The 23,825-nt window shown below is 38.3% G+C and overlaps 1 protein-coding gene across 1 annotated transcript in view; it reads right to left on the bottom strand.

Annotated features, from left to right (window-relative positions):
* Window positions 1-23,825, bottom strand: part of LOC126094447 (putative helicase MOV-10) — a 354,346-nt gene that overhangs the window by 285,617 nt on the left and 44,904 nt on the right. The window contains exon 2 of the mRNA XM_049908819.1: window positions 7,848-8,108. Within this exon, the coding sequence (XP_049764776.1) occupies window positions 7,848-8,108 (261 nt within the window). The remainder of the gene's footprint in view (window positions 1-7,847; window positions 8,109-23,825) is intronic.

Here is a 23,825-nt window from a genome sequence, read left to right as displayed (position 1 = left end):
TCATTCTCAACTGTCATGCAATCTCTGCTCCCAAGTCACATCAGAGGAGCTAGCTGACATCACACTGTGGATCCTCTGACAGGTTAAATTGCCCTCCGATCTTCAACTACATCTCCTGTCTCACAAGTCTGCTGTTCTATAAGAGAACCTTCATCAAGCTGACTAAGCCTACAGTATTATCTGGCATTGCCAGCTTCTTCCTTCTGGTAGCTCCCTCTTGGATCCAAAGGTTGGCAATACTCCACCTGCTTTGATCCAGATGCCTCCTCACCCAGCAGGTACAGGATGCACACACAGTGTGCACTCCCAGCAGCTACCTCTATTGCCATTTGGCTGTCAAGTTCTGGCACTACCTGCACCTCCATAGTCCACACCCACTCTTCTACTGTGGCCAAGGGAGTACACAGTGTGCCAAGCAGTTTAGGTGACGCACATCAGATGCTGCATCCCATGTATCCAATATATGGTTACCATTTAACTTTCGGTGACTGTACATGGTCGTCCACCATTTGCGTACCCAAATTCTGGCTGTGAGTCCATCTAGGGGCCACAACTTACGGCAACACTGAAGGACGCCACCCCTCTTTTCAGTCATTTCATATGCTGAATCCTCCTGCAAACTGGCTCTACATTTTCAATCCCACCAGCACTCTCCACTTCCTCATCGACACCGTGGCCAATGCCAGCATCACCTCACCATCATGCACTCCTTCAGGTCTTCTTCCTGCATCACCGTTCCTTCATAGAGCCACCAGCTCTGGTCTGTGGTGACCACCAACATCAAATATGTGGTTATCGACTTTGAATCATGATTCTATGATATTTGACTAAGTTTGGCATGAATGTCCACCGTGTGTGCTCACTTGTATTGAACTATGTCATATATAGTAATATTGTAAAGTGCTTAATTTCTATGTCAATTGTGTGTTGGTGATCTCCTCCACCCAACGATTCACCTTGAGAATAGGAATTGCCACATGGTACACCATGGGCGGCATGCAGCGAGTTCACCAACAGATGCCTTTACATCACAAGTATGTCGTGGAGCTTCCAGTGCCACACAGATTGCTGAAGGAAAGCCTCCAAATGGGTGATCTTAGTTCATCAATTAATAACATTGTAAACAATTAACATCCAACACATTTTGAAAAATATTGGTGTATTATTTTATGGTCTTCAGAATGTTTACAATCTGAAAACATGTACGGGTGCAAGGCCATTTCATAAATATTCATAGCTGTGTAAACCAGTTGAAAGTTTTTCAAAGTGCATGGAAATGTAATCAACAAATATTATATTAAAATTAAAAGTTACATCGAGACTATTTTTATGGTTTTGCTACCCAGACTCCTCACATGTGGGGCAACCTGTAGTAAGATCCAATAATGTAACAAAAGGAGAGTGGATTGAGAATTAAAATAGAAGATGAAACTAATGAAAAAGAATTATGCTTACAACAATTTCATGTTTTTGCATCAAGAATTTACTATGTTTTCATATATACTCTCATCTAGTGACCCTGGAGTAACACATGGATCCACTTTAAAGAAGTTGGTCTCAAAAACTAAGGAACATGAAGTGATATACCTAAAAACAAAGATGATGTGACTTACCAAATGAAAGTGCTGGCAGGTCGACAGACACACAATCGAACACAAACATACACACAAAATTCAAGCTTTCGCAACAAACTGTTGCCTCATCAGGAAAGAGGGAAGGAGAGGGAAAGACGAACTCCCTTAAAACCCACATCCTTTCGTCTTTCCCTCTCCTTCCCTCTTTCCTGATGAGGCAACAGTTTGTTGCGAAAGCTTGAATTTTGTGTGTATGTTTGTGTTCGTTTGTGTGTCTGTCGACCTGCCAGCACTTTCATTTGGTAAGTCACATCATCTTTGTTTTTAGGTATATTTTTCCTTCGTGGAATGTTTCCTTCTATAGGAACATGAAGTGATTTATAAAAAGAAGAATAAAAAATTAAATTTCATTTGGACTTCGATCCTGCGAGATTTACTCAAGAATAACTTCATTATGATTTGGTTTATCAAAATTATTTTATTACATGTCAAAGACAATTGAAGAGTGCAAACTGTCATTATGCATGAGCACTTTAGGTCAGTGAGCAAGAATAGGTAACTGCATAAAGTAAAAGAAACTGAAGACTTTGTGATAACATCAAGCGCAAAATATAAACGAATATTGGATTTTACACCTCACCTTAAGTGAATTAAGAAATAAATTGACATCATTATTGATAAAACTGTGACTATATGGTAAGATTTGCCAAATATAACATTAACACCACAGAAGAACAAATAATAACTGAAACTGATACAGATGTTTATTTACTGCATTATAATGTTATTACATTCTATATACTTGAACTGAGAACAATTTTCAAATATTTATTATCATCTACAAAGAAGAAACCAGTGAATTTTGCTTGACATCATTAATCAACCAGTTGCTGCCAAGTAAATCAACAAGAAGACAAATTTGCCATTTGACATTACCGCACAACTCTTGGCAGTATACAGCAAATAAAAAGAAGAATTTAAATATATAGAAAGATTTATAAACCATTCTTCAGGAGAATTTAATCAAAAGTTGCATATGAAGCCAAAGGATTCATATGAAACACACGCTCATCAAATATTAACTGAATGTGCAAGAAGATTAGTTCAAAAAACCAGTGGCAGAGTATGCAGCAACCACAGCCTACCAAATTTAACAATGATTGGCAGCATACAATTTGCAATAAATTGCTTCTACATGACATGACCAGGTGATGCGGTCACCAGTTCTTACACAACAAATACACTATGAGCAACAAGTAGTCATCTATCACAATATAGCAACAGCAGCCAAAGGCAAATGACAACTGCACATGATGGCAGGCACAGTAGGTGCTTTGCATAAAAGATCCTAGCGGAGCTAACTTGATTAAAATGTTGTCCTTTCAGATACAATAGCGTAAAGAGATTTCTTAATTAGAATTAATGTTGTCAGCTGATAAAATGAACTGGTTAAGTGAATACCCAATTATGAATTTGTATTGTTAAACAATATTTTATTCAGGAAACTTACTTCATTACTGAAATATACAAAGAGAAGGAACCCAAATAATTTACTATTAGTAACATTTTACAATATCAATCTTGATTTTTTAATGTTCATTAGGAAATTGACGTAATGGCTTTCCCAGCTGAAAATATTACTTTAGAAAGAATCATGCACATGGTTGCAAAGCTACCAAAAGAATTAAAGCACGTGATTCAAGCCTATCAACAAAAATGCGTAACACATTTTCTAGTTTTAATGATATCTTGTGTGATTTTGGTTTTCACTTCAACACAATAATATATGAAAAAAAATCAATATATACTAATGAAAAAAACAGCAACACCAAAAAATAATTAATATACTGCAAGGAAATTTTGGAAATACATTTGTCAGGTAACATATTTAAGCAATTAACACTGCAAGATCACATTAAGCAGTTAACGTTGCAAGATTACAGGTTAATGTAAGCATGAGATACGCCCTTGGAAAAGAGAAACACTGGTACATTAATAACTGGTGTAGCCACCAGAATGTTGAATGCAAGCATGCAAACATGTATGCATTGTGTTTATAGCTGCTGGATGCCAGTTTGTGGATGGAGTTGCATACCTGTTGCACTTGCACTAGTCAATACAGGGATAGCTATTAGCTATCTGGTTATGGATGAATCTGGAGTTGTCGTCTGATGATGTGGTATATGTGCTCGATTGGAGACAGGTTTGGTGAACAAGCAGGCCAAGGAAACATGACAACTTGCAGAGCACGTTGAGCTACAACAGCGGTATGTGGGCGAGCTCCATCCAGATGGAAAGCACCCCCTAGAATACTGTTCATGAATGGCAGCACAACAGGTGAATCACCAGATTGATGTACAAATTTGCAGTCAGTGTGTATGGGATAACTATAAGAGTGCTCCTGCCATCATACAAAACTGCACCCCAGACCATAATGCCAGGTGTAGGCCCAGTGTGTCTAGCAAACAGACAGGTTGGTTGCAGGCCCTCAACTGGCCTCCACTCGGCCATCACTGGCACCAAGTAAGAACCAGCTTTCATCATAAAACACAACAGACCTCCACCCTGCCCGCCAGTGAGTTCTCACTTTATGCCACTGAAGTTGCAGACAATGGTGATTTGGGATCAGTGGAATGCACACTACAGGTTGTCTGGCTCAGAGTTGTCCTTCAAGTAACAATTTTTTAATAGTTCATTGAGTCATTGTGGTGCCAACTGGTGCTCAAATTGCTGGCAGAGGCAGTATTATGTACCAGAGCCATACACCACGGATGATGGCCTTCCCTCTTGGTAATGCCACATGACCATCCATAGCCCGGTCTTGATGCAAACATACAGTCTTGTGACCACTGCTGCCGACAATCATGTACAGTGGCTAGATTCCTGCCAAGCCTTTCTGCAATAGCACAGAAGGAACATCCAGTTTCTCATAGCCCTATGACACGACCTCATTCAAGCTCAGTGGGGTAAATAATGCTATATTTGTCATCTTTTAGCATTCTTAACTAACATCAATTCATTACATCAAATCTCAAAGGTAACTAAGGCTCATGATTTATAGTAAGCCTGATCTGCATGCTCATAGTGGTGTTACTAGCACCACTCCCATGTGTCTGGTATGAAATATGAATAGACATCACCTTCCAGTTGTAGAAACATACCTACCAACTTTTGTTTATGTGGCACAATTCTTGGTGCTGCACACTGATTTTTTTTCCCCCTGTCAGTGTATTTAGGAAAAAAACAAGGTACAATATTTTGATGATGATTTAGATTTAGTGGAAGAAATGACCAACAATGACAATGAACATTCTGATACTATTATTTCAGTGCAGTAAGTTCCAGTAAATGTAGAAGAAACAATAGAAATGGAAGGTACCTTACAGTATGTTACAGCTAAGATTGTAGAAACTGTTAGAGGGATTAAAATGAAAGGGAGCTACAAATGGTGGGACTACAAGCTATTGTGGTATCCTCTAGTAGTGGGGAAACTGCTCAAAGGGTCAATTCTATAGAAGATAAGTAATTTTCTTCTAATAACACTAATAAGTTAACACATTCAGTTACTACTGACAAACTGTTACCTTCTCTTACTTTCATCTGTTATTGCTGAGGACTTGCTACCTTCAGTTATTAGCGAGAACAATATTAGCTCCTGTATTATTAGGATTTTAGCATCTTTTTAAATACCTAGTATTTACTGTCTTCAATTATTACTGACAATTTATTTAATATTGCTAATAACTTACTGACAATAATAGCTACTAGCAGATTACTATGTTCCTTTATTGCTAAGAGGCTATTACTGAAGGTTTACTACCTGTTACTATGAATGATATGTGTCCAGTACTATTGCACTAGTTGAGGTTGGTACTTCATTAAATAATGATAGACATAAAGACAAGAAATCTATTTACCTAGCAGTGGCAGATGAACACACATATAAAGGTACAGAAATTTGTAAACTCTTGGCACCAGTGGCTCCTTCTTCTGGAAGAAGGGTTGAAGGGGATGGGAGGGGGGTTCAGGAAAAGGGCTGGTGAGGTTGAGGAAATAGGGATAGTTCAGAAGGTGCTCAGAATCCAGGCTCAGGGGATATTTACCCAGTGGGATGAGAAGGAAACTGACATAATGGTTCTCACAGCTGTAAATATTTCTTTCGAAATACTTATGCAGATGTTTGCAAAGGAATCATCGCACTTAATGCAGGTGACTCCGGTATGTTAAGTCTCTCCTGACCTGTGGTTCTGGGCAACTTTTCTGAACTCTCTGCATTTCCTAAACCTCACCAGTCCTTTTCCTTCACCCAGCTTCCTTCATCTTCAACACTTCTGCCAGAATAAGGAGGCCCTAGCTCCAAAAGCTTGCAAATTTCTACACCTTTATATGTGTGTTCTCCTGCTGCTGCTTCGTTAGTAGATATTTTATCTATCCAGTTCCATTATGTTTCAAAAATTGATTATTTTCATTGATAGAAATAAAGTGTGTTGCTACACAGTGTGCAAATATTAATACTCACTTCATCCTGGATTATGTTATATGTGAAGTAAGCAAACAGTTAAATCATTTATATTTTGGACACAAGAAGCATGTGCTCCACAAGAGAAAATATTATTATTTTAAGATTGAGATTAGAACTGTAAAGACAACAGTGATGACATCCTCATACCATTAATCATTCCTGATTCTCCCAACTTTCAGGCTAAGTTTCCCATTCTAATCACAAGACAGTTCCCTCAACCTCTGACCATTACTCCACCCCCTATGACAAGGCTGTTGGCAGAACAAGGATGAAGCCTTATACCAGAAGTCTTCAGCCGTCACTATTGATGTATTTTATTCAAAATATAAGCAATGGTTGTGATTGAATCCACTGGGATTATGATACGAGTATCATACTTGCTACTCATTATTTAGATATTGTGGTCCTCAAGGGAATTGCTAGCTGGACAGTCTATGTGTGGAAGGACATCATCACCCTGTGCTACCTCCACCAAGTAGTTCCTGTTTTCTTCCTGGAAAAGGAATCTGTGGCTTTGAAAAAAAAGAGTGATGTCACAATTTTTATGTCTTTCAGTCAAATGTAATGGGAATTGTTTCTCCCGAAAGAATACATGATATTACTTGGTAGCAGGCATAGAATACAAGGAGCAAAAGGCTATTTAAAACTTGTACAGAAACCAGAACTGCAGGTGTAAGAGTTGAGACGTGAAAGGGAAGCACTCCTTCAGAAATGATTGATACAGGGTTGTAACATATTCTTCATGCTATTCAATCCATAAATTGAAAGGAAATCAAAGAGAAATTAGGAAACAGAATTAAAATTCTGGGGGTACACATACAAACTCTTGGATTTGCCAATGGCATTGTAATTCTGTCAGAAGTGGCAAATGACTTGGAAGAGCAGATGAAGAGAATGGATAGCATTTTGAAAAGAGTTTATACACTGAAAATCAACAAAGGTAAAACAGGTACTCAAATTAAATCAGAAGATGGTGACTGAATTAGATTAGGAAATGAGACACTGAATGTAGTAAATGAGCTTTGCTATGTGGGCAGCAAAATTACTGATGATGGCCGAGGTAGAAGGATACAAAACACAGATAGACAACAGCAATAAAAGTGTTTCTGAAGAAGAGAAATTTGTTAACAGCGACTATAGATTAAAGTGTTAGAAAGTCTTTTCTGGAGGCATCTGTATGGAGTGTAACCCTGTATGGAAGTGAAACATGGACGATAAACAGTTCCCACGAGAGAAGAACAGAAGGTTTTGAAGTAAGGTGCTATAGATTATTGCTGAATATTTGGAGATATAACAACCAATGAAGAGGTATTACATCAAACTAGTGAGAAAACACTAAATAATACAGCACAATGTGTCTTAAACAAAGAGCTGAAAGTACACAACCTGATGCATCAAGGAACAGTCAGTTTGGTTACAGAAGGAAGTGTGGAGGGCAAAAACTATAAAAACTGAGAGGCTTGTACAATACAGAGTAAAATGGAGAGCTGCTTCAAGCAAGTGTTCAGATTGCTGACCACAACGCCAATAACTACACTCAGAATGTAGTCATACATGACTTTGTACCAGTGTGTACATTAGCTCTTTATTTTCAAATATAAGCATTCACTTATTCTCCCTTAATTTGACAATTAGCAACATCTTATACTTTTGGTTGCTTAGTTTGATATTTGGCATCTTTCAGGGGAATAATAAAGTGAGAGACAAAGGTAGTGGAAACCCGTAGAGTAGTCGTTCATGATAAAAGTTACCATCTGAATTTTTCTTCAACAATGTTTCCATACGGTTTCTATGGAAATGCATTGTCTCTTGGTTGCGTTTTTCTATCTTCTTAAGTAGTCTCACATAGTTCAGTGCAGCTAGCAGATTTGAAGTATGAGCACGAACAGGATACTTCTGCTTGTAGTCTTCTTCGAATATCCTCTTGAAATTTTCTTTTTCAATACAAAAATTTGTATCCATATAGCCTTTCTTGCACAGAAATAGCACATAATGTTCTGCAACTGCAACAACTGTAAAACAAACAGAGCAAAAATCAATCTACATAACAAAACATAAGTTTCATCACACTATAGCAAAAATTTATCTTTGTGAGCTCTTTATCTGCGTAGAAACCAAAAGGTAGGTGTATTAATGAAAATCTATCTTTTATATCTAAAAACAAAAATTCTGTAACTTACTAAACGAAAGTGTTGGTATGTTGATAGAGACAATAACAAAACACAAACACACACACAAATTTCAACTTTCACAACCCACAGTTGCTTCATCAGGAAAGAGGGAAGAAGAGGGAAAGACAAAAGGATGTGGGTTTTAAGGGAAAGGGTAAGGAGTAATTCCAATCCCGGGAGGGGAAAGACTTACCTTGGGGGGAAAAAGGGACAGGCATACACTCGCACACACAAACATATCCCATGGTTTTGTGGTGGTAGATTATGAAAATGAGGCTAAGAATTGTCTGACAAAGAAATAATGACGTTAAAACCTGTGGGAAGCAGCTAAAAAATGATCGGTGATGTGGGAAAAACAGAAATGGAAATACAGCGAAAATTGTTACAACTAGCCGAAATGGTTGTTTAATAGGTGAAAGGAACTGTTTGTGAACTGGGAAAGTTGAATTTTATAGCAGCAGTAGTGTTGAAAGCAGAAAAAAATATTTTGGTTATGGTTTGGAAGTAAGTTATGTATTATTGAGTATATATATGCAGGATAAAATTGTATGGTAGATTTTGGGGTGTGTGTGTGTGTGTGTGTGTGTGTGTGTGTGTGTGTGCGCGCGAGTGTATACCTGTCCCTTTTCTCTCCCCAAGGTAAGTCTTTCTGCTCTCGGGATTGGAATGACTCCTTACCCTCTCCCTTAAAACCCACATCCTTTCATCTTTCCCTCTCCTTCCCTCTTTCCTGATGAAGCAGCCATGGGTTGTAAAAGCTTGAAATCTGTGTGTGTGGTTGTGTTTGTTATTGTCTCTATCAACGTACCAACGCTTTCATTTGGTAAGTTACAGAATCTTTGTTTTTAGATATATTTTTCCCACGTGGAATGTTTCCCTCTATTATATTCAAAATCTATCTTTTCATTTAGGAAAGTAATACACAGCAATTAATACCGAAAAAACATCAGAATACTTCAGTGATGTTGGGGAAGACAGCGTTCATGTTAAGTGCAACACATGTGTATGCCTGATAAGCAAGATGGAAAATATTGACACTGAGCCATGAAATAATGAGTTCCATGCATTTCTTGCCAGTAACTTCTTTGCAATGGTATAAGGTTAAGTGAAATGAAGACCGCTCTACAAGCAATAATTAAAACACTACCACTATTCAGTCATCATTCAATTCAATTCAGTTTCTTTATTTACCTATTGACAATATGCCCTTTGAATCAAAAAGAAAGAACAGATTCCAACTGTTTATTACAGACAAGCTATAAAAGATAGAAACACATTTTGCATGTCACTGGATAGAGGAAGGTTCAATGTTTTGACACAGCGGCGCTGTTGTTTTTTTGTAGCAATATGGTGACTACAACACAAGAGAAATCATTGTATGAGCTCGAATTTGCACTAAGTCAATTCACTGTTCATTTCTTTTGAACTATGAGGTCATGAGCCCTCACACCTTGTGATTTTTGTCTAAGAGGATACATAAAAGATGAAATCTTTGTCCCACCTATGGCAGCTACTCTTTACACAGCAGAGAAATTCAATTGATAGAGCTGTTGAGTCAATAAACAGGGACCTGCTGATTCGTGTGCTGAATGAAATGGACTACCGTTTCAATGTTTCTCAAGCAATGCATGGCACTCATGGTGAGTATATGTTATAGTGTCTAGGTGAAAATAAAGACTTTGAACCTTCCTCTATCCAGTTATATGTGGAATGTGTTTCTATCTCTTGTTTCTATCTTTCAGTTTGTCTGTAATAAACAACTGAAATCTGTTCTTTCTTTTTGAATCACCCTGCCCATTGTATAGGTGCAGACAATTCATAGCCAGGACTAGTTACAATAACATTTCTTATATTAATGTTGTTTGCAATCTTACATGAAAATACAGTCACCTTACATCAGTATAAGTAAACAATTTCACTGTTTCATAATAGTCAGATATTCTTCACAGTTATAAAAGCTATGCATTATTAAAAATTGTTGTAGCTCTACTCTCAATTTTTGAAATTCTTCATTTTCTATACTGTAGAAGACAATGCACTAAAACATATTTTGGTTGATAATGTACACTTTTTGTGGGTGGCTGTATAAAAGTCATCTCTGTTTCTTGTTTTGTAGTTATGAATCTGACTGTTCAGTGTCGAAAATTCCTTATGAGTTTTCAGAAGGTACATGAAGTCATAAATGTATACGCCAGGAAGAGTCGTCATTTTAACTTCTTTAAATATATCCCTGCATCGCTCTCTACAGTGAAATCCTTTAATTATTCTAACAGCCCTTTTTCTAAGTTTGAAAGTTTGTTTTTCCATACCTGTATTTCCCCAGAAGATCACACCATATCTAAGTGAGTTGTACATACAAGCTTAATAGGCACACATCAATGATTCAATGCTGCAACAGTCAATTTTTTACTGAAAACTTCTAGATGCTTCTCCCATCTCAAGTGCCCATCCTCCCGTAAGCCTAGAAATTTTGTGGATGGAGCTTGTGCAATAGCATAGTTACCTGACTCAGCTTTTATGCTGCTTCTAGCTTTACTTTTAATATTACTGAAATTCATCCATACAGTTTTTTTTCCTTATTCTGACAAAAGCATTATACCTAAACCATTTTCCTGCCTCATTTATTCTCTTAAGAGACATTCTGCTGTAGGTCATCCTCTGTACATCCTTTTATAAAAATGCATGTGTCATCAGCAAACAGCAACATGTCTGCGGCACTCAGATTGTTTGGCAAATTATTTATACATAAAAGCAAGAACAGAGGGCCTAATATGGAAACATAGGGCACATCTTAGGTACTTTTTTTTTGTAATCTGAAAGGTATTCCTTGCCTTCGTAACATATTTGTTCTCTCAGTTGTCTCTCAGAGTGATAAGACTTGAACCACTTGAAGGTCAGTCCCTAGACCCACAACAACCTAGTTTCATAAGCAGTAAATCGTGGCTGATTAGATCAAATGCATTGGTAAATCTATGAATATCTAACATCTTAGTTCATTTCTATCCAAGGCATTAATACCTTTAGTATGAATTGAAAGACTGCTGTTTTTGTTGATGTGTTCTTCCTACACACATTTTGAGCATTAGTCAATATTTTATTTTTATTCAGGAAGTCAGCTACCCTTTCATAAATTACTCTTTCAATTACTTTAGAAAAATCTGTGAAGAGTGACACTGGTCTATAATTATTTATCTCAGCTGTACTATCCATTTCGTGGAGTAACTTTATTATGGATAACTTTAGTTTTTATGGAAACACTCTTGTCCTGAACGAAGTATTAATAATGCCAGTTAGCTGAGAATATATGCTGGTGCAACTATGTTCAATTAACTTGTCTAGAAAACTATCAATACCATTTATTAATGACCTTTCCCACCTCAGATTCTGTTACTGGGTACACAAACAGGTTTGTTGCTACATTCACATAATGTTCATTGAATACATCGGCAATCTGTTGAGCATCTTTACCCTCACTTTTGATTTTGAGGTTATGGGTTTGACTCTTACATTTTCTTATGCTAGTGTTTATTACCTTTCAAACTGATTTTGATTTATTGCTTCTCCTATTGATACATGAATCACTGCTTAGCCTATCTGCTCTCTGTAAAACGTTCCTATAACCTCTCAGCATTTTCTATAGTACAGTTTTATTGCTGTATTCATTTGGCATGTCTATTTAGGTTTTTAAGTGTGATCGCTGATTTTTTAATCCCTTGCATTACCCACGTATTTGACTTCTATTTGACTTGAATTCTTTTTAATTGGAATCCCATATCATACGATAGCAATATTTACGATTAGTGAAAAAATGTTTTATACTTCTTGTCTACATCATAAGTTTTTTCTCTGTCGCCATGTGTGCTTTTTAGCATACTATTAAAAACCCGTTATGTTGTTATTATTAACAAATCTTCTCTCTACATACTTTTCAATGACTGTACATATCTTATTGTTCCCATTCCTTACAATTTTTGAAGCAATATGATCAAAAGAGCCCATATCTCTTATTTCAAATATAATAAGTCACAGTCCTGTTTGTTGGCAAATATCTGTTCAAATGTTGTTTGAGACACATCTCCGTATCAAGTAATTTCCTGACAGTTGGTCCCATGTTGTATGAGCTAAACAGATTTAATAATTGCACCTTTCTCCCATTACTTTTGTTAAAAATAATGATGAAGTCATTAAGCACTATTATGCTTTTTGACCTGCTTCTCAATTCATTTAAAAAATCATCTATATAGTGTAAGAATATGGTAAAGTCACCTGATGGGGAGCTTCAGATGCAAGCAATGCTAGTTTGACAGTCTGTCAGTTCACATAAAAAACGTTCAAAATCTTTTTCTGCAACTTCACGTTGCTATGTTTTAGCTCTTTAGATTTACCACCTCTCGTAATATAGATGCAAACACCTCCACATTTATAAGTTTCCCTGGAAAAGTCACTTAACAGGACAAAGTCTCATACATTATCTTCAGAAATCAAGAACTATAGTACATGCTCTGAAACAACAAAATGTAAGACTATATTTATTATCCAAAAACACAGCTGAAGAGGCTATACCAGGACACTGATACTTCTCTGTATTGCGATACTTCATATCCACGTTATTTTGTTTTTTAAATTCTCATGTATCAGACCTCATCTCTATGATAAATTTCATTTTCATGAATGATACAGACCCAAACATTTTCTCAATCTGTACTGTAGTTTAGTAGACTAGTAAACAATGGGTTTCACTTAGTGGTTGGATAAATAAGTGACAGCAGATATTTAAAATGTTGCCTTAGTAGGAAGGAGATTATTATCTTCTCATAGCATATGTGGAAACCAAAACATTCTGTGGCATTGATAGGTGACATCGACCACGTAAAGCATGATCCTTGAACTCTAAATGCTCAGACGAGCTGCCATGTTAATGTTCGTGTCAGCCCTTGTACCTTGAACAGTGCACACGTGTATCTTTCTTTGTGCTGAAATATATGTATGTATAGAGATTATGGGAACAATTTGTTGCGTATACAGTTATCCGTATTCCTGTTTCCCATATTGGTGACCCCGAAGTTTCTACATCTTCGCGCCAGCTGTGTGGAATCAAAAGGTTTTACGTTCGACGCAATGCCTGCCTCACCCAACATTTTATACGAGGATTTGGAGGCTCAGCTACTACTACCAGGTCACTCCAATCCCCTGCCAATGGTTGTTTCGCCACTAATGGACGAAGTTAACCTCAAACTTTGCAGCTCTACAAAGACCAAGTGTTATGCCGTTGCCTCAAACAATGGACTCAGGTTTCGTGTCGCCAGACTGTCCACGCCAAAATGTGAAAGGTGAAGTGGACAATTTCCAGAATCGTGTAATGATCGATCACTCGTGTAGTGTTCAAAGGGACCCAAATTCGCACACATGCTTTGATCCTCTACGCGCCGCAACGTCGGTTACAGTGCCATGTGCAAAGCCACCATTCGTGCAAAACGCACACGTAGTCAACTGCTATAAAGCTATGCCAGTTTAACCTTCCTCACAATTTAATAATGGACATTTTTATACATCAAGTTTGCCAGGCTCAACTATCAGATCTGTCGCCCAGTTTTTCGACCACGTGGGTTCAAACACACCCGACAGCACTTCACCATCCAGGAACATTGTACCACGACAATGTGACCACCAGCAGGTTCCACCACTGATTAATGGTCCTACCACATGGGGTGTATTTCCGATGTGCACAGAAAACTCTCACTGTTGCCACACCAAGTACCAAACAACCCCCCCACACTCACGGAGGGCCCCAATCCGACCATACAGCCACTCGCTTCTTCCGCAGTACTGTCTGCACCTGCAGCGCTGGCCTTCCACATCATTTCCGAGGTGGACAATTTAAGTACTGAGCCTTTAACCTCTGGTCCAGTTTAAGGGCCTACCTCATGTGCTGCTCATCTGTTCGTTCCCACAGTACCAACCGTGCCTGCCGCGTCGTGCTTCCGTAACTCATCAGGGACATCGCAACTGGCCGTTGTTTGGGACGTGTTTGCTAGTAACATGCCCACGCCAGTAATGCTGAGTTACAGAACAGCCTATCCTACCACAGGACAGCAGGCCTTCCAAGATATGCCGAAGCCAGCCTCGTGTCCCTGTCCCTGCCCCCCCCCCCCACCCCACCCCCCGGCCTTCTGCCGATGTTACCTCCTTTATACGAGGACAACCTCGTTTCATGGTTTGCATTTGTGGAGCACCTTTTCAAGTTACATCAGGTGAACAACAATAATTCTAAATTTCTATGTCTCGTCATGCACCTCCATGACCACTCAGATTTAATTTGTGACCTCCTCCTTTCGCCCACGCCGCCACCACCAAAATACGAGTTCACCAAGAAGACAATATTGGACTGACTAGCCTGCTCGCCACAGGAATCAATAATCAAGATCCTGTACGAGGAGCACGTGGGGGACCGCCCACCGTCACAACTCTGGCGCCACCTCTGCCTACTTGTGAGTGAACACATGCTGCTCAGCATTACCCTGTGGGCGTTTATGGTCTGCCAAGTTACGTACCAAACTGCACTTACACCTGCTACTGCAATCCTTCGAGTCTATGGGCTCTCGACTTCACATCGCAGATCAGCTGTATACACTACTGTGACAAAAACAACCAGCACACCTCTCACCGCTGGTCGGCACTACACCACCTGTTTAACGGCCGTCTGCAGGCAGAGGCAGGGCTCGTTCTGGCTCCACGCCACCTACACCACCGGGCCGTACTCATTCACTCTCTCCTCTTACCAAGCACTAAAGAATCGCACATGCACAATACGTCCCGGTTTACATTCTGGAACAGATCAACGAGTACACACCTCCTCTGCTGTCACAATCACCACCACCGCTACATCTGGGTGATCCATGCTGTTGGTACCACAAGAGTTTTGGGGATGAGGCCAAGAAGTGCAGGTTACCTTGCCAGCACCCAAACGCTGACCACAGTATGTAAAAGACGCAGAGTCCTGTGGAGAACTTCACAGGCATCCTAAAACATTGCACTCCATCCACTTGTCCCCTCGGCCGAGTGTTCATTTATACATGACCGACATTTCGTCGCGGCTTGTTTTCCTAGTCAACACAATTGCTGACGTGTCCATCATACCTACTTCATTGGCTCCTCCCATTTTTTCACCGACGAAGTCACTTCTACGCATTGTCAACGAATCAACATTACAAACTGTCGGCACTGCTAAAGTTATCGTGCATCTATCTCCTTCTCTACGTTTCCCGTAGACTTTTTACATCGGCAACATTGACAAATCAATTCTTGTTACAGACTTCTTGTCCCATTACAAACTCTCCCCAAACATATTCCAAGGCACAGTGCTTCACTACCCTTCTGACACTCAGATACCGTGCTCAGACAATTATGCTCGTTGTTCCATTTCTGTCGCAACATGTGATTAGGTTCGCAAGTGCTCTACCCTCGTGGACAAAATTGTGGCCTGCGTCACTAATCTACTGTCAGAGTATGACGCAGCAGTGTAACTCCGTCGGCAAAACAATGAGTTGAAACTATGCATTGCTCACACTTTTGACAAGCTCACCGCGGCTCGTACCTCACTGCTGCAACTGCAATCCACAGTTCCTTCACCTGATCGACCTTCATCAGCAGACACCAACATGGACACTCATCAGGTTAGTTCAAAAACATTCATTGCGTGTGAAAATATGCGTTCAGTGATCTCTGCACCCGCCACGAGCCCGCTACGTGCACTGCCATGTGTTTCAAACAGTGCTTCTAATGAAAGTCGCATGCGCAATGCGAACATGCTCACCAGGCAGGCAGCCGCCCCGCATGTTGGTAAACATTCCCCCTCTCTCATGCGCCAACCACGTGATTTGGTGGCCATCGCTGTTCCCCGCACGACGGAACGCCTCTCTCGCCCGCGCCAGTTATTCTAGGCAAAGACAGTCGCTGCACATCCCGATCTGCTCCATGCTCCATGCGCAGCCAACCTCTCCAAACAAGCGCAAGCCACACTCATGTAATAGGCATGTGACTTTCATGCTGCCTTTCCCCACTCGCGCTAATGGCTACGCCTCATCCCGCCCCACTTGTCCCAAAATTTCACGTCATGACGTTACTCAGCCTCGTGTGCAGTTCTCAGTCTCTTCCGTCACTGACGGAACGACACACAAGACAATAACCACCACCGGCCCTCCTATTAGGCACAAGGTTAGACGCCTCAACCCCATTAAGTTGCATGCGGCCTGGCAGCAAATTAACGAACTTCTGGAGGCACGCCTTCTACAGCCATCGGACAGCAATTGGTCTTCACTGATTCACCTCATCATCAAACACGTCAGTTCTTTTCGAATGTGTTGTGATTACAGACGCTTAAACGCTCGTACCGTCATGGACAATTACCCAGTGCTGAACAAAAGCGATTTCACCCATATGTTATTGAGCGCCACAATCTTCAGTGTGATTGACTGTAAACATGCCTATCACCAGATTCCCATAGTGCAGGAAGACATTCCAGACTGCTATCATCACACCGCTCAGTTTGTTCCAATACAACTTCATGCCATTCGGCTTAAAGAATGCGGCACAAACTTGGAAACATTTCATTGACTCAATCTTACAACATTTAGAGTTCTGCTTTGCATCCCTGGATGGTCGATCGACCAAGTATGACCTTTGAACTCTAACTGCTCTGACGAGCCGCCATGTTAATATTCCAGTCAGCCTTTGTACCTTGTACAGTGTACACGTGTATCTTTCTATGTGCATAAATATATGTATGTATAGACATTATGGGAACAGTTTGTTGCGTATGCTGTGATCCATATTCCGATTTCCCATGATTCTTTGATTGCAAATTTGTTTTATTTGACTAAATAACCATTTTTGAGCACTATGATCATAATCAGATTGATCATTTTCTTAACCTTCATCAAAGAAGCAAATAAAATTTATAGCTGTAGTTGGCATTGTCACACAAAACAAAAACATAATAAAACTGTGGTATACACTCATAGCTCATAATGGAAGGCCATTGTCAACATACTTAACTTCAAGGCAGCCATGTCACGCCTCATCATTCTTCTCATACATGCTTTTTGGATCATCCCTGCTATCAAATCACACCTTCTTATCAAAGAGAGTCGAGTTTGCTAGTTGTAACTCTCATAAACTGGCAGAGAGAAAGAGTCCAAGATGCATTCAGTGTTAATTGTGCTTTTGATTTATTGAATCAATATCAATAAATCTGATTGTAATATGAAGTTCACAGTGAAGTGCAGAAAGGATAATGACAGACTCATTAAAAATTAGTGTGGAATGAGCATATATGTAACATATAGGGAAGGTTTAATATGATAGTGGTAGCAGAAATACCGTCTGCCACACACCATGCAGTGCTGGAAGGGTTAATACAATAGTGGTAGCAGAAACCATGCAGTGTTTTACAAAGTATAGATGAAGTTGAAATCAAATGGACTTCATCAGCACCTTTACTGCCAAACATTTCACATTATAAAGGGACATCCTCCTCCAGCATTACTTATTGTTTTTAGAAATATCTGAAATTATGAAATATTTGGCACACTTAAAATTTCTATTGTTGATTACACAATTTGGTGCTATTCATTACATTTATTTCTAGATTCATTTATAAAATAATAATACAAATTAATAGAAATTCATTTGCCAAGAAAATCTGTAAACCCTTTAGAATACTTTAGAATATCGTCATTACCCCAAAGTGAAGTAGCAGTGGGTATGCCTCTGATGTGATCAAACATGTTTTTGTATTTTGGAAGAACAATGTAATTTCGGCTTTGTTAATGTGAAAATTCAAAAGACAATATGATATAGAAAAAGTGAGAGAATAAATTACAGTGAAAATAAAAAATCTGCACAGGCTTACTTCAAAATTAATTATGTTACTTGGAACCATGAGAACCTATAATGTCAAAAACTTCAGCTTCAGGACAGCCCCTAGACATGAAGAACTGGAGCCAATTATGAGAAAAGAAGACAAATAAAAAGTTTATTGTAACTCTTACTCATCTTGAGACTTTACCATTGAAAATAGTAGTGACAACAACAAATTTTGGGAGTGTGAGATTGTAAGTGGTGGCGTTGTCCAGGATCAATTGACTAATAATGAAGTCTTGTCCGTTGCAGAAAAAGGGAGAATGATTTTTGTTGTTTGCAGCTTATATATGGATGGACTTCCAATCACACAAAGAAAGAAGACTGAGGGCTGCCCAACAAAGCAAGTCGTAGCAACAGTGACGATGTACTACCAACAATGACTGACTAGATCAAATAAAGGGGATTTTACTACCACAACCAGGGACATCAAAACAGAAAGAGGAGTACAAACTATTTGTGAAGTTAATTTGTTTGTGGACTCGTGTGCTTGTTAACAAAATGAATAGAGACGAGGGTAGGAGTGAGGTAGAAGTGAAAGCTGTAGGATCCAGTAAGGACGTCACTGAGCCGAGTGAAATCATAGTCAGCAAAGAAATGGTAAAAACTGATATTCTGCAGTTAATTTTGGCAAAACTAGAGGAAATGAAGACAGACGACAATAGCAAAGTTAGTAAAGATCATGATAAGTTAACTGAAATAAGAACAGATAACAATAGCACATTTAGTGCAGCTGATGACCAGTTAACTGAAATAAGAACTGATAACAATAGCAAATTTAGTACAGTTAATGACCAGTTAACTGAAATAAGTAAAGATAACTATAGCACAATTACTTCACTACATGGACAATTAAATGACCTAAAAAGTGAAAACAATAGTAAAATGGACAGGGTAAAAGATCAAATGGACTAACTTAGTAATCAAGTTTCAGAGCTAAAAACGTATCATCAGAGGGATTACAAAGGGTGAATGAAAAAGTTGATGTTTTAGAAAATAAATTTATTGTTTTGCCTCAAAATGAGCTAGTGGTTGAATCAGCACGACAATCGAAGAATGTTAATGATGTCAGAGTTGAACAGGAGGCTGTGGTGGGAAAGATGGAACAAAACATCACCAGCTTAACCCAAAAAAATTTAAATGTTGAAAACAATATGCAAACTAATGTAACTGTTTTAGATCAAAAAATTTCAGCAATTCAGGAAACGTGTGGACTAAAGTCTATGTGCAAATAATGTTATTGCTTGGTCCAGCACTCCAATTAAAAGTTTTCCATCAGACAATTTGCATCCAGTGGATTTCCTGCACCCCTGTAAAGATCTAAGGCATGAATGACAATCAAAAAATTAAATTTGTTAAACGATGTCTTGAAGGCAAAGCTCTATCATGGGTCAATTTAAATTTAAGTTGGTGGAAACATACCAAAGTTTAAAAAAATTTTTTTACGTAAATATGTGTCAGAAGCTGAACAGGGGAGAATTAATAGTGAATTTTTGAATGGTCCTAATTACAGAAATAGGGACAGTACTTTGAAAGTGTTTTGTAAGAACCAACTTAAAAAATTAGCACACCTTGACAAACCACTTGACAAAATCGCCTCGATTGATGCACTTAAAAGGAGATTACCAGAAAGTGACAGTGGGATTTAGTATACGGACCTGAAAACTGTCTTGAACAACTTTTATGATATGTTGACAGGCTGGATAGGGCAGTAGAAAGAAGTATGTACCACAATAATCGGATGATACAATTCACACTGGGAATAATTACAGAAACAGAGATAATGGTAATTTTGAACATCAGCACGATAGGAATAATGGGGATAACCAGGGGCATTTTAATAGAAGAAACAATCATAGAAGCAACTACTCAGGAAATGGCAGTTCACCTCAATGAAGGTCCACAGTTTTGGGGCAAGGAAACAAAACAAGCACAGGACCCCCAAGTTGCACTTGCAATTAGAGAATAATAAGTGTCAATGATATGGCATTTGTATCTGAAATTGAACAGAAGAAATATCAGATTTCTCATTTAAGATTTGATCAAAAGTTTTAGGATATTATGTTTAATTATGGAGATGTAAGCACTAGTCACAAACCAGAATGTGAGAGTAGTGAGAATTTTGATGCAGTATGTACTATTGAATTCTTCTCTTGGTCAGAAAACAGTGTTACTGATGTATGTAAATCAGGTGATGACTGTATTGGATCTGAACTAGGTGGTCTTTTTTACGTATATGTGAATGAGTGCTGTGAAACAACTGAGGTTGGTAAGTCTGAGACTGGTAGCTTATTGCAAATGAATGTAGGTGAGGTAAGTGACTTTGATGGAGATGAGACTGGTGTTAGTGATGTTGTTGATGAGGTAATTTTGGAGGAATATGATGATGAAGAGTATCAGGTATTTGTGGAGTTTACGAATAATGAAGTTTCAGAGTTATTTGTGAATGCTCTTGATGATACAGGTAAGGTAAGCGATGTATGTGATATTGTAAGTGAGAGTCATGGAATACCAGTCCAGTCAAAATGGGTTTTCATTAATGCCATGCACAGTAATGATCAAAATAGAAAAGGTGCCTTTATCTGCGAGCCTATAGAATAAAGAAGAAAACTTTTTGAAGTTTGTTTGGGAACAGATTGATGATAGATTTAGATGAATGTGCATTCTGGAATAAGTTAGCTGTGGTTAGTCAGAATTTGTATCCCAATTGGTGGAAAGTCAAAGAAGATCTAAACGGGAAGTATAATTTTGACAGTAATGTGTCTTGTGTTCCTTCTGTAACAAGTGATGTTAGTTGTGCCATGCAATCCATTCATTGTGTTCAACCTTTACCTGACAACATGAGTAACCAAAGTAATGCTATGATACCAATAGAGTTGATAAAACCCTGTAAAGAGTGTGTGGATGTAGCATTTGATGAAATGAAAAGTGATCTTTTGCACAGAGTGTCTGACAAAAGAGAAGATTATTCAGATTTTGGGTGTCCTTACATTAAGATTAAGATTGATCAGTGGGAAGGGAACTGTTTGATTGATACAGGAAGCCTGATTTATGGTATATCTGAACAATTTAGAGACAAGATTACGTATAGCAAGAATTTTGCGGAAAGAAATGCCCATTGTAGGTGTAAAGATAAGAGGAGCTACACGTAAGCAAAGCAACATGGTAAAATCTCAAGTACTTTTCAACTTCTAGTGTAGAAGACAAAACCTTTGAACATAGATGCTTAGTGATCCCTAGTCTAGAAGGGAATATAACCTGTAGCGGTTCAACCTGCTTTATTTATTTCTTTGTTTGTTGTCCTCGGTGTCAATGTACTGCTTTGCTGTACTGTCTGAAAAATGGGGTGTGGAAGTCAGACACGGACTACTTTAAATGATGTAGCCGACAGATGCACATTTGCGTTACACAGTCTTTTACTTTCACTTTTCACAACCCAATATTACACAGTCATATGTGACCATTGCACTATTGTTTAACTTTCGATAAGCTTCATTAATAGGATGCAGGCAAACATCCACATACTGCTACAATAGTTTACTACTGAACATCTACGGGCAGTAAAAACCTAACCAAAAAGTTCACAGCTCTTGAAGAATAGAAAGGTACATATGGAGCAGACACTGTCATTGTTCTTACACATAACCTAATTGTTTAACACTTATTCCACAGTTAAGCTGAAGCATTGTTGTTGTTGTTCTAACCAACAGAGGTTTCCTGTCTGAAACTCGGCTGTGGACTGACTGTCTTGTGACCAAAAATCGGGCACTTATATATCCTCACAACAATAGGGGCTGAACTACACACTGTTTGAAGTTTAATTTACAGAAACTACAATTAAAACTTAACTCATTAAATTAACTGAATACATTGAGAAATTGGTTCTTTTTTAACAGTTTCTTCTACTACAAGAGTTAGGCGGAATTATTTGTTTAAATGATGAAATTAACGTATATTGTTATATAAACAATAGTTATGACAAAACTGTTAATTACTTTGGAATTAATTAAGGACTGGCTTTGCTAACATGTTTTCGAACAGAGCCAAATAAATACTTAAAGAATGATGCTAGTGTTTTGTCTCCCAAGTGTTTATAATTATTACAGAATTTATATTTGTTTATATGGCAACAATAGAATTTGAGTTACAAAACAATTACTGATTTCACCATATAATGAAAGATACTAACTAGGAATAGTCAAAATAAATTAGAAAATCAATTATATACATAAAACTAAGCACAAAACTAGATCTGGTGTTAAATTCTTTAAATCTGAGGGCCAAGGCAGATTACACTCACGTATGTTAATGGTAACTAGGCCAAATAAAAAACAAAAAACAAAAAAATAAATAAATAAAAACGAATTTAAGGAGGCAGATGGCAAAACAAGAGGGGAAGTAAAAATATCCCAGCTTGCTTCATCACGAACCTAAAAGTAATACTTATGTAAAAACTAATTTCTGTATTTTAAATTGTGGGAAATGTTGTAACTATTTGCAAAACATTGTGAACCAAGGTGAGTACCAGGTGTTTGATGACAATATACATTTAGATGAGACTGCGGATCAGGATTTTGAAAGTATATTATATTCTAAAGTAAGGGAAACTGCAACTCTTAATGACCAACAAAAGGAATAATTTACGAATTTTTTATTGGAGTTTAAAATGTGTTTAGTGAAAGACCAGGGAAAGTGAAAGACTATCAGTGCTTGCTTTATCAACCCTTCCTTCTCAAGCTATATAATATACCATTTTCAAAAAGGAAAGACGTTGAGAAATAAATTCAGAAAATGGAAACATGAGAGGTGGTAATTTAGTGAAGTAGGAGTGCTTCCAATAATCCTTTAGTTGTGGTACGTAAGAGAAATGGTGGAGTAAGAATTTTTATGCACTCTAGAAATCTTAACAATTTTCTTACCACAGAAAATGACCATCCTGAACACATGGATGTGCTGTTACACAAATTTGATTATGTCGTGGGAAATGAAGGGAGTTCAAAATTAACTGTGTATGTTGTTGACATTTTGGTCACTGAAAAGACATGGGGACAAAATTTGGATCTGTTAAGAGATATGTTTTCAAAATTGGAATGAGAAGGTATGACTCTGAAAACGGATGAGTGTAAATTTGGTGGGGTTCAAATAGCTCGAAGCACTATGGGACTTAACATCTGAGGTCATCAGTCCCCTAGACTTAGAAACTACATAAACCTAACTAACCTAAGAACATCACACACATCCATGCCCGAGGCAGCATTCAAACCTGCGACCGAGGCAGGCGTGCGGTTCCCGACTGAAGCGCCTAGAACCGCTCAGTCACAGCGGCCGGCATTTGGTAGGGAAGTAGTTAAATTTTTTGGACACATTATATCTGAGAAAGGAATTGCACCTGAAAGAGATAAACTTCATTCTATTGCTAATTTTCCTACTCCTCGCAACAGAAAACAGTTCAAATCATTATTTGGGTTTAACCGGATTTTATAGAAAGTTTTGTAGCAGCCAAGCTTTGAATGTTTCATGCCTGTGTGAACTTTTGGGGAAAAAAAATCCATTTGGGTTTGGTATCAGGTATGTCAGATCCTTTTGATGAGTTAAAGTACAGTTATGCCAATATCAGATATTGTTCAGACTGGACTTGTC

The sequence above is a fragment of the Schistocerca cancellata genome, chromosome 8, assembly GCF_023864275.1.
Source record: "Schistocerca cancellata isolate TAMUIC-IGC-003103 chromosome 8, iqSchCanc2.1, whole genome shotgun sequence".
Lineage (NCBI taxonomy): Eukaryota > Metazoa > Arthropoda > Insecta > Orthoptera > Acrididae > Schistocerca > Schistocerca cancellata.
Note: the sequence above shows the minus strand (reverse complement) of the source record. Positions and strands in the feature narration are given on the sequence as shown.